At 36.7% G+C, this 12,607-nt stretch overlaps 1 protein-coding gene and 1 long non-coding RNA gene across 2 annotated transcripts; one reads left to right on the plus strand and one right to left on the minus strand.

The window, feature by feature from the left end:
• The first annotated feature begins 1,546 nt into the window (after positions 1-1,546).
• Positions 1,547-3,111, plus strand: LOC131800429 (putative nuclease HARBI1). The gene is made up of 4 exons (XM_059124917.1): positions 1,547-1,975; positions 2,031-2,469; positions 2,528-2,672; positions 2,738-3,111. Exons 1-4 carry the CDS (start codon positions 1,866-1,868, stop codon positions 3,097-3,099), a joined length of 1,056 nt encoding a protein of 351 aa, XP_058980900.1. The 5' UTR covers positions 1,547-1,865; the 3' UTR covers positions 3,100-3,111.
• Positions 3,112-4,046: 935 nt separating this feature from the next.
• On the minus strand, positions 4,047-5,249 carry LOC131803576 (uncharacterized). Its single transcript, XR_009342663.1, has 3 exons — positions 4,817-5,249; positions 4,298-4,760; positions 4,047-4,227 (listed from the first exon to the last, which is right to left on the minus strand). It is a non-coding gene; the product is annotated as an uncharacterized LOC131803576 (long non-coding RNA).
• Positions 5,250-12,607: the final 7,358 nt, after the last annotated feature.

Below are 12,607 nucleotides of genomic sequence, written 5' to 3' on the forward strand. Positions count from 1 at the left end.
GGTGGCGCGTGTTGAGTGCTGGGAGCTGAGTCCTGTTGGAATGTCCAAGGTCTGCGGTCAAAATGTTTGCGTACCCAAGGCTTTAATACACCCTCCAGAATATTTTCGCGATAATATTCGGCATTTATTCGGATGCCACGGTCAATTAATACGAGCGACCATCGGCTGTTATGGCAACCCACACCATCACCATGGCCGGCGCTAGAGTTCTGGTGGCCAACCGAAGGTGCACATTTTCAACTGACTTATTTGGCAAGTAAACACGATCATTTTTTTGTTTACAACTGCTGAACAACGAATGGTTTCTCATCGGAGAAGACCAAATTCGGCAGTTCACCACTTTCGGCCAAGCGAAGCAACTCTTTAGCTCTTTTGAATCTATTTTGGTAAGCTGAAGGTGGTTGCAGTTTTTTCATCTCACCCTTAATAGAGGTACAAAAACCTCCGTAAAATTTGTTGAAAACCGATTCAGAGTTGGATATAGTTCCCAAATTGTTACTACTCTAAAACCACGATACGCATCCAAATGAAGTTCATAGTTAGTATGATCTACTTCACATAAATTCCCAATATAAACATATTTGTTACGGGAGCCCTACTAAATATACGTAGGAGTGTAGGGTATCATATAGTCGGCCTCGCCCGACTTTTGACCTTTCCCTACTAATTTTAGACTTATCAATGCCAAAAAACCTACTTATCGATTAATTGAAAGTCCAGTAATGTATCCCCAGCTACAAAGATGGCCAAAACCTGCTAAAAAGTAGAACATTGCAAAGTATCTTAAAGTCCCCACATTCTAATGCTTTGATCATCGTATTTATTCAGTTTCCTGGGAAAATGCAGTAACGAACTTAAAAACTAGTCAAAGGACAAATCAATTCGAAATACGCGCTGAAGTATCAAAAACCATTTACATCATTTTTTTAACAAAGCAAAACTGTTTCAAATTATTTTAATTAATTTACAATATTTTCTATAGATACTAAGTATGAAAAATTAGGTTTTTCGTCCCTGGGGTGCAATACTCACACAAAAATATCAAAGACAAACTTACCTTGAAAATCCATATGAGAAACACCTAGGATTTTCTCTCACACAAAAGAGAGAGAGCTTTTGCCACGACATAGATCAAACGTCGACGTTGGCAGAGTTGACGACTGAACAGATTACGAATACGAACAACACAAACAAATGGCAATGTATAACTGCGACAAACCACACATTATCAGCCTGTTCCACGATGTCGAAAGAACACGTTCGCACAACTTTTACACGACAAACAGCTGATTTCCGTTCCACTAAAATCCATCAGAACGAAAATTTGCACGAAAATCAAAGCGAACGAAAACGTAAGCGTTTCAGTGTAATTTTGCGTTCCACTATCTTTTTTCTTTCGTACGCATGCGAACACAAATGTCAAAATCAGTCACTTGTGTGTTTGCTGTCGAATGATAAAAATTAAGGAAAATTGTTTTAACATAAACATTCCTTGATTGAAAATGGAAAGAAAAATGTAAGTAAAAATAATAAATGCAATTTACAGCCTGTTCCACGATCTCGAAAGAAAATTTGTGCGAACGAAGGCTACTCACTCACTTTCGCATAAGAATGCGTTCCACTAACTTTCGTTCTTTCTTTCGCATAGCCTTACGTGATTCAGTGTTGCAAAATATTTTTTGGCAAAATTAATCGCGAAATAAGGCAAAAAAAAGCGCCAAATGTCTAATTTAAACGCGAAAAAGCAGCAGTGGCTCTGTCTCAACTGACAGTTCAGTTGTAAACAAACAAATTGTAAATAAACAAACAAAATAAAATTTCTAGTGATTGAGTTCAGATTATTTGTGTTCTTAAAAAAGAAAAAAATGAATATTTCTGTGGCCCTGTTTTTTATGGATGATGAGGAGGAGGTACAAAATGTGCCACGGAGGCATTTAAGAGATGCTTCGAATTTATTTGAAGTACCTAACAACCAGTAAGTATGATTGTATTTTTACATTTTTGAAGTAATAAAAAATGATTTTTTCTAGGTTTGTGGCCAATTTTCGTGTGTCGAAGGAAGTTTTTCGGGCTCTTTTGGATATGATGGAAGAGAAGTGGGTGGCCGGTTGCAGAACTACCCAAATCCGCCCCGATTTAAAACTTGGCACATTCTTGCGGTTTTTGGCAACAGGAAGCTACCAACAGAATCTAGGGAACGAAGCCTTGACTTCAACAGCGAAGTCGACAGTGAGCAGAACCATTGCGGAATGTCTGCAGATTTTTGAGGACCACATTTGCGGCCAATGGATAAAAAAGCCGACACTTACAGAGGAACGCAACACAATGGAGGCTTTCTATGAAAGAACAATGTTCCCTGGAATTGTTGGATGCGTTGATGGCACGCATATCCGCATCAAGTCACCAGGGGACGAATTGAAAGCCCTTTACTATAATAGAAAGGGTTATTATAGTATAAATGCAATGGTGGTAAGTAAATACATTTATCGTAAAGCGATTTTAAAATTATTGTGTTTTTTCGAATTAGATATGTGACCATAAAATGCGTATAACATTTGTCGACGCTAGACATCCCGGAAGCAACCATGATGCATTTGTATGGGAAAGGAGTGATCCAGACAAGTGTATGCAAAGGGAGTTTGACAATGGAAAACGAAACTTTTGGATTCTCGGTGAGTAATGTGTACACATCTTATATCATAATACATCAATTACATTTGTGTTTTCTTTTTTATAGGGGATGGAGGATACAAATTGAAGCCCTTTCTTATGACGCCTTACCGCAGCCCTAGAGATGTCGCCGAGAAAAAATTCAATAAGAGACATGCTAGTGCGCGTAACGTCATTGAAAGGTGCTTTGGGGTCCTAAAAAACAGATTCCGATGTATCATCGGATCTCGGGGCCTTCATTATGACGCTGCAAAGGTAGTGCAAATTATAAATGCATGTTGTGCGCTGCACAACATGTGCATACACTACCGATCTGAAGAGCCGCCAGGTGATGTTATTGATGATGATCTGGAAGACGAAGTGGATGACAATAATGATCTTGAAAGCAGAGCTGACGCAATAAGGAGAAAAATTGCAATAAATCTGTAAAATTAAAAGAATTTTTTATTAAAATAAAATAATATAAATTAAAAATTAAAAAATTAGTTTAAATTATTATAAAAGGACTATAGTGAATTGTTTTGCAAAAAAGTTGATAGAATTGCTTCTATAGACTTAAGCATTTTTGTTTGGGCCTCGGCACAATCTGCCATTCTCTCTGCAGCGTCAGCCATCCTTTTGCTTGCATCTGCTTGCTCCTTGGCTATTGCATTTGCCTGCTCGACCAGCCGCAATTGCCGACGGATAAGAGGTATTTGCTCTCCGACGTTGGAACGTTTTTTTGCTGATGATGTGGATGGAAAATTATGTTGTGATGTGCATTTGAATGGGGGTGATTTCTGCACGGTTTGATGTTCCATGTGTTGACGAGGGGACGTTGTTTGTTTACGTTGGTGTTGCTGTTGGGTCTGTGTTTGTTGTGTGTGTGCTGACTGTGTCTGAGTTTGTTGTGTGTGTGCTGACTGTGCCTGTTGTTTTGCAGTTTGTGTGTAGAAATGGGGTGAGATTTTTTGTCTTTTGGCTGGTGGTTGGTATTGTTGAGTTGTGATGGTACAGGTTTTTACGTTTATTTGTTGTTGTTGGGTATGTGATTCTGGGGAACTGAACTGTCTGGTAGGTGTTACCACTGCTACGGTCTTGGATGGTCTTGATGGTGTGGTATCCAATGCCTCGAAGCAGTAATCTATTTCGTCCGCGTAGCCAAAAGTTTTACCACTTGGTGCTGCGGACTTCGACAAGAAGAGTGTCCGGTCAATTGCTGTTTCCAGCTCCGTTAGGCACTCAAACCGGTATAAACCACCACCGGTACCTTGCAGCCCTTTTTTATTTTCTGCAATTTTCTTTTTGGTGCGGGACTTTAGATCGGCCCACGTCTGTAAATAGTAATGCCGGTCAGACAAATAGATCGTAAGCCGAGTTTTCTGACTTACCTTTTTCCATTCTGCAATTGTGCGGGAAGGAGGACCCATGGTATTTAATTTAAAAACTAACTTCTTCCAGTGGTCCTCCAGGGATTGCCTGCTGCTTCCAAAAATTGGCACTCCTCTGGCAAACTCGGGATTCTCCTCCATATACTCAACTAGTGCCCGCAGCTGTGTAGTTGATGATTTTTTCGTGCTGGAATTGAGAAAATAAAAAAATATATTTATTGTTCCCATAATAAATTGGATTTATTATTTTTACTTACATTTTTGTTTCCATTTTCAATTAAGCAATGTTTATGTTTTAAAACAGATTTTCCTTAATTGTTATCGTACGACAGCAAACACACAAGTGACTGATTTTGACATTTGTGTTCGCATGCGTACGAAAGAAAAAAGATAGTGGAACGCAAAATTACACTGAAACGCTTACGTTTTCGTTCGCATTGATTTTCGTGCAAATTTTCGTTCTGATGGATTTTAGTGGAACGGAAATCAGCTGTTTGTCGTGTAAAAGTTGTGCGAACGTGTTCTTTCGATATCGTGGAACAGGCTGTTAATCTGTGAACAACAAATATATATTTTTTTATTTTCTCAATTCCAGCACGAAAAAACTACACAGCTGCGGGCACTAGTTGAGTATATGGGGGAGAATCCTAAGTTCGCCAGAGGAGTGCCAATTTTTGGAAGCAGCAGGCAATCCCATGAAGACCACTGGAAGACACAAACCTAGAAAAAATCATTTTTTTATTATTTTAAAAATGTAAAAATACAATCATACTTACTGGTTGTTAGGTACTTTAAATAAATTCGAAGCATCTCTTAAATGCCTCCGTGGCACAATTTGAACCTCCTCCTCATCATCCATAAAAAATAGGGCTACAGAAATATTCATTTTTTTTTTCTTTTTTAAGAACACAAATAATCTGAACACAATCACTAGAAATTTTATTTTGTTTGTTTATTTACAATTTGTTTGTTTACAACTGAACTGTCAGTTGAGACAGAGCCAATGCTGCTTTTTCGCGTTTATATTAGACATTTGGCGCTTTTTTTTGCCTTATTTCGCGATTAATTTTGCCAAAAAATATTTTGCAACACTGAATCACGTAAGGTTATGCGAAAGAAAGAACGAAAGTTAGTGGAACGCATTCTTATGCGAAAGTGAGTGAGTAGCCTTCGTTCGCACAAATTTTCTTTCGAGATCGTGGAACAGGCTGTATATAACACAGCAAAGTATAGTTCTTTTAATGTTACTATATAAAATATGCTTTACCACTATATAAAATATGCAAAACGAACACAACGTCGAGTGTTTAACAATTATAATTCACAAAACATTAAACAAATACCGATATTGCACAAAACACGGCACGAGCAAAAGTTTCAATAACCCGTTGCGAAGAGAGCACAAGACAAACTGAACGTAAATAAAGTAATAGAGTTTCCAAGTCGTTTGAATTAAGAGATCTTCCTTAATCCAACTAATAGTCCAGTTAGATTGGTTATTTTAAATCGACTCGATTTCTAAGTCAAATTTGTTTAGACTTGTTTAATATTATAAAATTACATACTCTCACGTAAACAAAGGCCTGCTGACTGAATTTTTATGTACATAAGAATTTTTTGTTTACATAAGAATTTGCATATATAATTATTCGAAAATTAATCAGTAAGGAAAGGTCAAAAGTCAGGCGGTGCCGAATATATGATACCCTTCACCACTATGCGTATTTAGTAGACCTTACGTAACAAAAAAGTTTATATTGGGAATTTATGTGAAGTAGATCATACCATGGTAGAATAAAAAGGTAAGGTAGAGCTATCAGCTGATTACATTTTTTTCTAAGTGTGCCCGTCTTCTGCCAATTTTTTGTATGTATTTGTTGTTTTGAAAAATGAAAACAAAATATTTTCAAAACCAATGATTGGAAGACATGTAGATTGCGGCTCGCGCATTAAAGCCATTAACCAGTTTAGCCATGAAATTGAAAGATTAAACAGTTTGGATTATATTTTCGACGGAATATCCAGACATATCATCCACTTTTGGCGCTATTTGACTCATTTAAAAAGCATATAACTTTGAACGAGTCTGACAGTAAGCGGGCATAGCCTCAGGGCTGTATTTCTCTAGTTTTACGAAGCTGTTCTACCTCCTTATTGTACCATGGATCATACCAACTATGAACCAAATAATATTGCTGTATAGTGCATGATATGACTTCGATAAGGATTATATTAAAAAATATTTATTACAGCAATAGATATACCAAATGGTAAAATTCGGTGGAATATGAATAAATATATTAAATTTATATTACATATATGGTGGACAATAACCGTAAAATAGGATGGAGCTGGATATCGAACCATATGAAATCTAAAACGATCTCGAAAAAATTGTGGTAGAGGAATTTCGAGATGTATCTGATGTCCAGTATCACATATCATTTTTGTGGGATAAACATATACATATATGGGAGCTATAGCTATATCTGAACCGATTTTCAGCAAAATTTCAAGCATTTGCTTTTAGACAAAATTCCGCCGGAAATGCTGAAATTCAGTCCATTTGGTCCGATATTAGCCATTTGGTGCACAAAAGACCTAAAATCGGATAAAAATATATATTGGAGTTATATTCACATCTCGGCCGATCTTGAAAAACTTGTAACACTTATTCCTGAGCTGTGATATCTGGTACCAAAAATTATTGTTGTGGAGTGCATATTACGCATGATGCATTGCATGAAACATATATATAGGAGCTATTTCTATTCTAGGACCGATTTTCTACAAATTTGAAGTACTTCTTTCTAGTAGGAATTCAGTCGGAATGTCCAAAATTCATTCAATTTGGGCTTATATTAGCCATTTGAAGCACAAAAAACTTGATATCGGAAAAAGATATACAGGGTGAGATAAAAAAAACTGCTACAAAGTCAAACGCCATAATTTTTACATTTTTTTAATGTCGGAAATAGCATCAAATTTTAGAATATATTTAGATTTGTTCGAATCGGTCACCTTTGGTACGAATTATGGCCTTCAAACGGCCAATAAAACCGTCACACGCTGCCGAATGTTGGTCTGCGGTATTTTGGGCCATTTCTGGTGAAGCGCTTGCTTGAGGTGATCGACACTTTGGTATTTTTTAGTCCAAACCTTGCTTTCCAAAATATTCCAGACCCAATAATATTCCAGATCGGATTTAATCTGGAGATTTTGGTGGCCATTGTGCTTCCAACGTACAATGGCCACCAATCAAGGAACCTCATTTTGTAATTAGCGTTGGGGAGTCTTGTTGGAATGTCCAAGGTCTGCTGCCAACATGTTTGCGTACCCAATACTTTAATACACCCTCCAAAATATTTTCGCGATAATATTCGGCATTTATTCTACCAGTATCACGGTAACGAACGATGGTACGAGACACAAAAGATTAATTCACATTGAAATACTGCTGATAGTCACTTCTGGTTTTGCAGTCAAATATAAAGAAATCACACTATCCCGCTTGAAATCCACCGCGAATCATTTTTTTTTTTTTTTCTGGAAAATTCTCACCAAAATGCTTTCGTACGCTTGTAAACAATATAATGAGCTATCACTGGAATAATTGTAACTGCTGTCGGACGAGTGGCTTAGAAATTACACCAGTCTAAATTTGATTGCATTTTTTCATCTCACCCTGTATAAAAGAACATTGTGCAACTTGAAACCTTTTTCTCTCCTTTTTTATAATATTGCCGAATTAACAAAGAACCGTGTTCTATTTGTATCGATATAATTTTGACAGCACAAGCCATACATGCTCTATTCCAGTTCCTGCGAGAATCTACTAGTTTTGCAAATTCTTTTTCGATATCATAAAGGGTGAGTCTGTTATGGTAGTAAAAACGTTTAAATTCTTACAGTTCTGGAAGAGACCAACAATTAGACCTCCTATTCAATTTGTGAACGTTTCTATCATTATTCATCAACTTAAATACTATTAGTATTAATTAATCAACCGTGTTCCATATTTCACACCTTTGCCGGTTTTCAACATAATACCGACATTATTCCTATTAAACACTAATTGGCAACTCTTTTTAAACATTTTGTTTAGTTTCTTCTAATTTTTCTTTCAATCGGTTGTGTTTGATCTCAGCGTGTGTCGGTTTCGCGAATTCGGTACTTTCGGTTAATTTAAATTACATTAAAGTGATCAGTGAAATTATAAAATGAATAAAAATATAAATTTTATGCAATATATACAATTTCCTATAAGTTTTATATTAATTTGTTGTTTACGTTCCAAAGTTTTGATGGTTGCAAATTGCAATCATAGAAATTTTAATGCATACACATTTAGAGAGTGAGAGAGCCAAAAGTTTCTCTGTTTTTGTTTTGAGTGTTCTCGGTCGGTAGGAAACGTCGTCGTCGTCGCCATCGATGTATCTCTTTTATGTGCGTTGCTTATGTTTTCGTTATTTTTCGGAATGAACGTAATGCAATCAATAAAGCTTTCAGGGTGCGAATTCAAAGAAATTAACAGGTGAGCTTTCTAATTACATCTCTTTTTTGTTTTGTTATTATTTGATCTGAATTTGTGTTTTCTGGCTTTCTGCCGAAAATGTTGTCAATGCTGAGGGTTTCCACAAATTTGTGATTTTCGAGTTCTTATTTTAATATTGTGTGATTTGTACGTATTTATTTAACATTGATTCTTTTAAATGTTTTTGAAAAGAAATCTGTGGAGCACAAAGGCGAAATTCTTCCTTCAATTTCCGCTTCTATCATTTCGTCGATTTAAATCTGATTTATTTGCAACTCATTTTTAATGTCTATAGTTTTAGAATAACATTATAAGGAACACTACTACTAAACGATTTTTTTTTTATGTGGATATCATTTTAATTCTTATTCAACTAATGGTCACATTATGGGTTCGCAGTTATACCTAAATTATCGATTTTTTGGACGGAATTTTTTAAAAAATTCTCAAAAAGTCGAAAAACGTCCCATTATGGGGTTTTATAAAATTTGTACCAAATTATAGCTGATACCTTTAACCTGTCCAGAATGCTACAATATTTGCGATTATGTTTCTTATATCCAGAGATATGGGTCTTTAAACTCGGACCGTCCAATTCTTTGAAAAGGTTAGAGCATGGGCGGTAATTTACAAGTTCCATCTTTACTTTAGGTTTGTTTAAACCTTGAAAGGGCTCCGACTCCGATAGTGGGAATTTTTAGTGGCAATCCATTGGAATTTTCCACAACTTACAACCTTCATCTTTGTACGGTCCTAGCAATATTTCCCGAAGCTTTTGCATGTAGCTAAAATCTTTGACTTGGGAGGAGTATGAAAACTTCCACCCGGCCGAACTTTCCACTGCTATATTCCCCCAGGGACTTAAAGCCACAGAGGGTATATACATATCATTCGGGTATATACGGTCAAAATATCAGTCGAAATGTCATTTAAAACACTATATATCTTTGGTCGAAATCGGTTTCTGAACAATTGGATCCCGACCGCATGTCCGTTTGGTTGGCATGAGCGATATCTTTCTAATAAAATATTTGAATGTTCCAAATTCTACACATCGCGATGTTTCTATGATGTTAAGCAACTCAAAATTAAACATTTAAAAAAGTTATACTCCTTTTAAAGCGAAGAGCGCATCCTGTATGATTTAAGCTATGCAATATTTATATTTACAAAGCGTCAGAACTTCAAATAATAAATGCCTATGCAATTTTCGTAGAAATTGCACAATTCAGCATTTGAAGTGTGAGATTGGATATTTTAAAACTTCTCATTCTGGTACATACCTTTATGAAAGCGAAGAAATTATCCTACTTAAATGAAACTAATACATCAAAACGTACAGCATAAGATAAAAAACTGCAACAATTCAAACGCCACAATATTTACTTTTTTTTTTAATTTTATTGAATGAAAGCAAAAAATGTCGGAAATAGCATCATATTTAAGAATAAGTTAAGATTTGTTCGAATTGGTCACCTTTGGCACGAATTATGGCCTTCAAACGGCCAATGAAACCAGCACACGCTACCCGAATGTTGCTCTGTGGTATTTTGGCCCGTTTCCGGAGAAGCACTTGTTTGAGGCGATCGACACTTTGGTATTTTTTAGTGCCAACTCTGCTTTTCAAAATACTCCAGACACAATAGTCCAACGGATTGGTATCCGGAGATTTAGGTGGCTATTGCGCGCTGGAAATGAAGCGAGGAACCTCATTTTGTAAACATTCTTGGCTCCATGGCTTTAATACACCCTGTAGAATATTTTCGCGATAATATTCGGCATTTATTCTGATGCCACGGTCGATTGATACGAGCGGAGAGCGATCATCGGCTGTTATGGCGGCCCACACCAACACCATGGCCGGCGCTTGAGTTCTGGTGGCCACCCGAAGGTGAACATTTTCAGCTGACCTCTTTGGCAAGTAAACGCGACCATTTTGTTTGTTTAAAAACTGCTGGACAACGAATGTTTTCTCATCAGAGAAAACCAAATTCGACAGTTCACCACTTTCGGCCAAGCGAAGCAACTCTTTAGTTCTTTTGACTATTTCCTTTCTGTCGCGGTGTAAATTTTGGAATTTCAATGTCTTCACACCGAGCTCATTTTTCAATATTTGCCGAATTGAATATTGCGATATGTTCAGCTCACGACCCATTTTCGGCCACTGCGACACGGGTTTTGATCAAGTCACTTCTGCTGATGTTGCTGTTTTCTTCCATCCGCTTCCTTGACGTCGGGCTACGCTACCAGTATCAAGGAAACGAGCGAATGTACGAGACACAATAGATTTATGCACATTTAAATGCTGGAGTGCTCTAACGATAGCCACTTGTGGTTTTCCAGCCAAATATGAAGAAATCACGCTTGAATTCCATCACGAATATTTTTTTTCTGGAAAATTCTCACGAAAATGCTTTTGTACGCTTGCAAACAATATAATAAGCTGTCACTGAAATAATTGTAACAGCTGTCGGACGAGTGGCTTAGAAGTTACAGCAGTCAGAAGTTGGTTGCAGTTTTTTCATCTCACCCTGTACCTCACTCCTGTTTTGGTATGGGCACCATACATATAACGGCTTAACCCACTTTTATTTTATTTTTTTTTTTTTTTTTTGAAAAGTTTAAATGCATTTTACAAATGGTCTTACTGGTATTTGTAGTTTAAAGTTGAAAACTTTTGAATCCAGATACTTTTGATATAAAAATGTTTCCTTTACCCAATATATTTATTATATTTTTAATAAGTAAAACTATGAACCACAAACGGTTTCGCATTAAATGTTTATGTTAATATTTTTGTCGAATTACATTTTAAAAATACACGATATTACACTTTACTTCCCACTCCTTTTTCTTCCCTCCTTTTTTTTTTTTTGTTATTCATATCAAAACATTAACTAATTGCTTTTAGTCTTCTATGACCGACAAACAAATCTAATTTAAGTGAATGAATATTCCAGCAGGACATGGAGTGAGACAGTGATAGGAAGATACTTACATTGTTTTTGTTGTTGTTGGCGCAATCATGGCACACAAATATTCAATCATTTCAAATTAAGTAATTAATGGTCAAAAACATACAGCAGACCATTACCGTTTATAATACAACAACATCCCCCCACACTTGAAGTAAACGACCACTAAACTCAGCAAAGGACAAAATACAATTCAATAACATCATCAACGCCCAACCACATACTCTCCTTTTGCAAAACAAGGAAATCAAAGGACCTGCACAATATTTAATAAATTTTAACCATAGAACGAAAGGAGCAACAGACACTTCCACACACTTATTTGTCATCCCTTGCCGGGTACAATCTCATCCGAAAACCGGGAAACCAATGCATTTTAATATCAAATGAAATTTATTAGCCACCACAACCACACAGCAATCGTCATCATTGCTGGTAGCATTTGCCAGCCATCCAACGCTCGCTCGTTCGTTCGCTGAGTCCACAAGATTAAACCACAAGAATTATAACAATTTTACACGTAATCGTGGCATAAGTCATTCCAATTTCAACTCAACTTGGCAATGCCATCCATGCACCCTGGCTACAATCTTTCTCCGGAGGCCATAACGACAATCAGGAAGCTAACAAAACACCGAAGGAAGCGCAAGTGACACAATGGTCAGAAAGATAGGAACACACAATTACGAGCTCCACACCCCCTGAAAAGACTCGAGAGGAAGAGCGAGAGTATAAATGCATGTTTCAACATATGTCGTGAATGGAAAAACAACAGCAGCAACAAGGACTAGGGTTGAAGAACAATGATAGCAGCATGAGTAACAAGCCGTCATCCCCCGCACCCCTTGGTGTATTATTTAAAATACTTAAAAGTAACCATTCAACGCCCACACACTCTAAAATGTTTTTAGAAAATCATTAGGTTGAAGACATTTGTTTGTTGTTTTTTAATTTCTAACAGGGGACTAATTTTTTAACGACCTAACTGAACACGCACACCGACATTAATGTCGACGTGTGGCAAACACGTTTGTGCATTTAGGAACAGGACTTTGGAA

This window comes from Musca domestica, unplaced genomic scaffold, assembly GCF_030504385.1.
Source record: "Musca domestica strain aabys unplaced genomic scaffold, Musca_domestica.polishedcontigs.V.1.1 1, whole genome shotgun sequence".
NCBI classification, from domain to species: Eukaryota; Metazoa; Arthropoda; class Insecta; order Diptera; family Muscidae; genus Musca; species Musca domestica.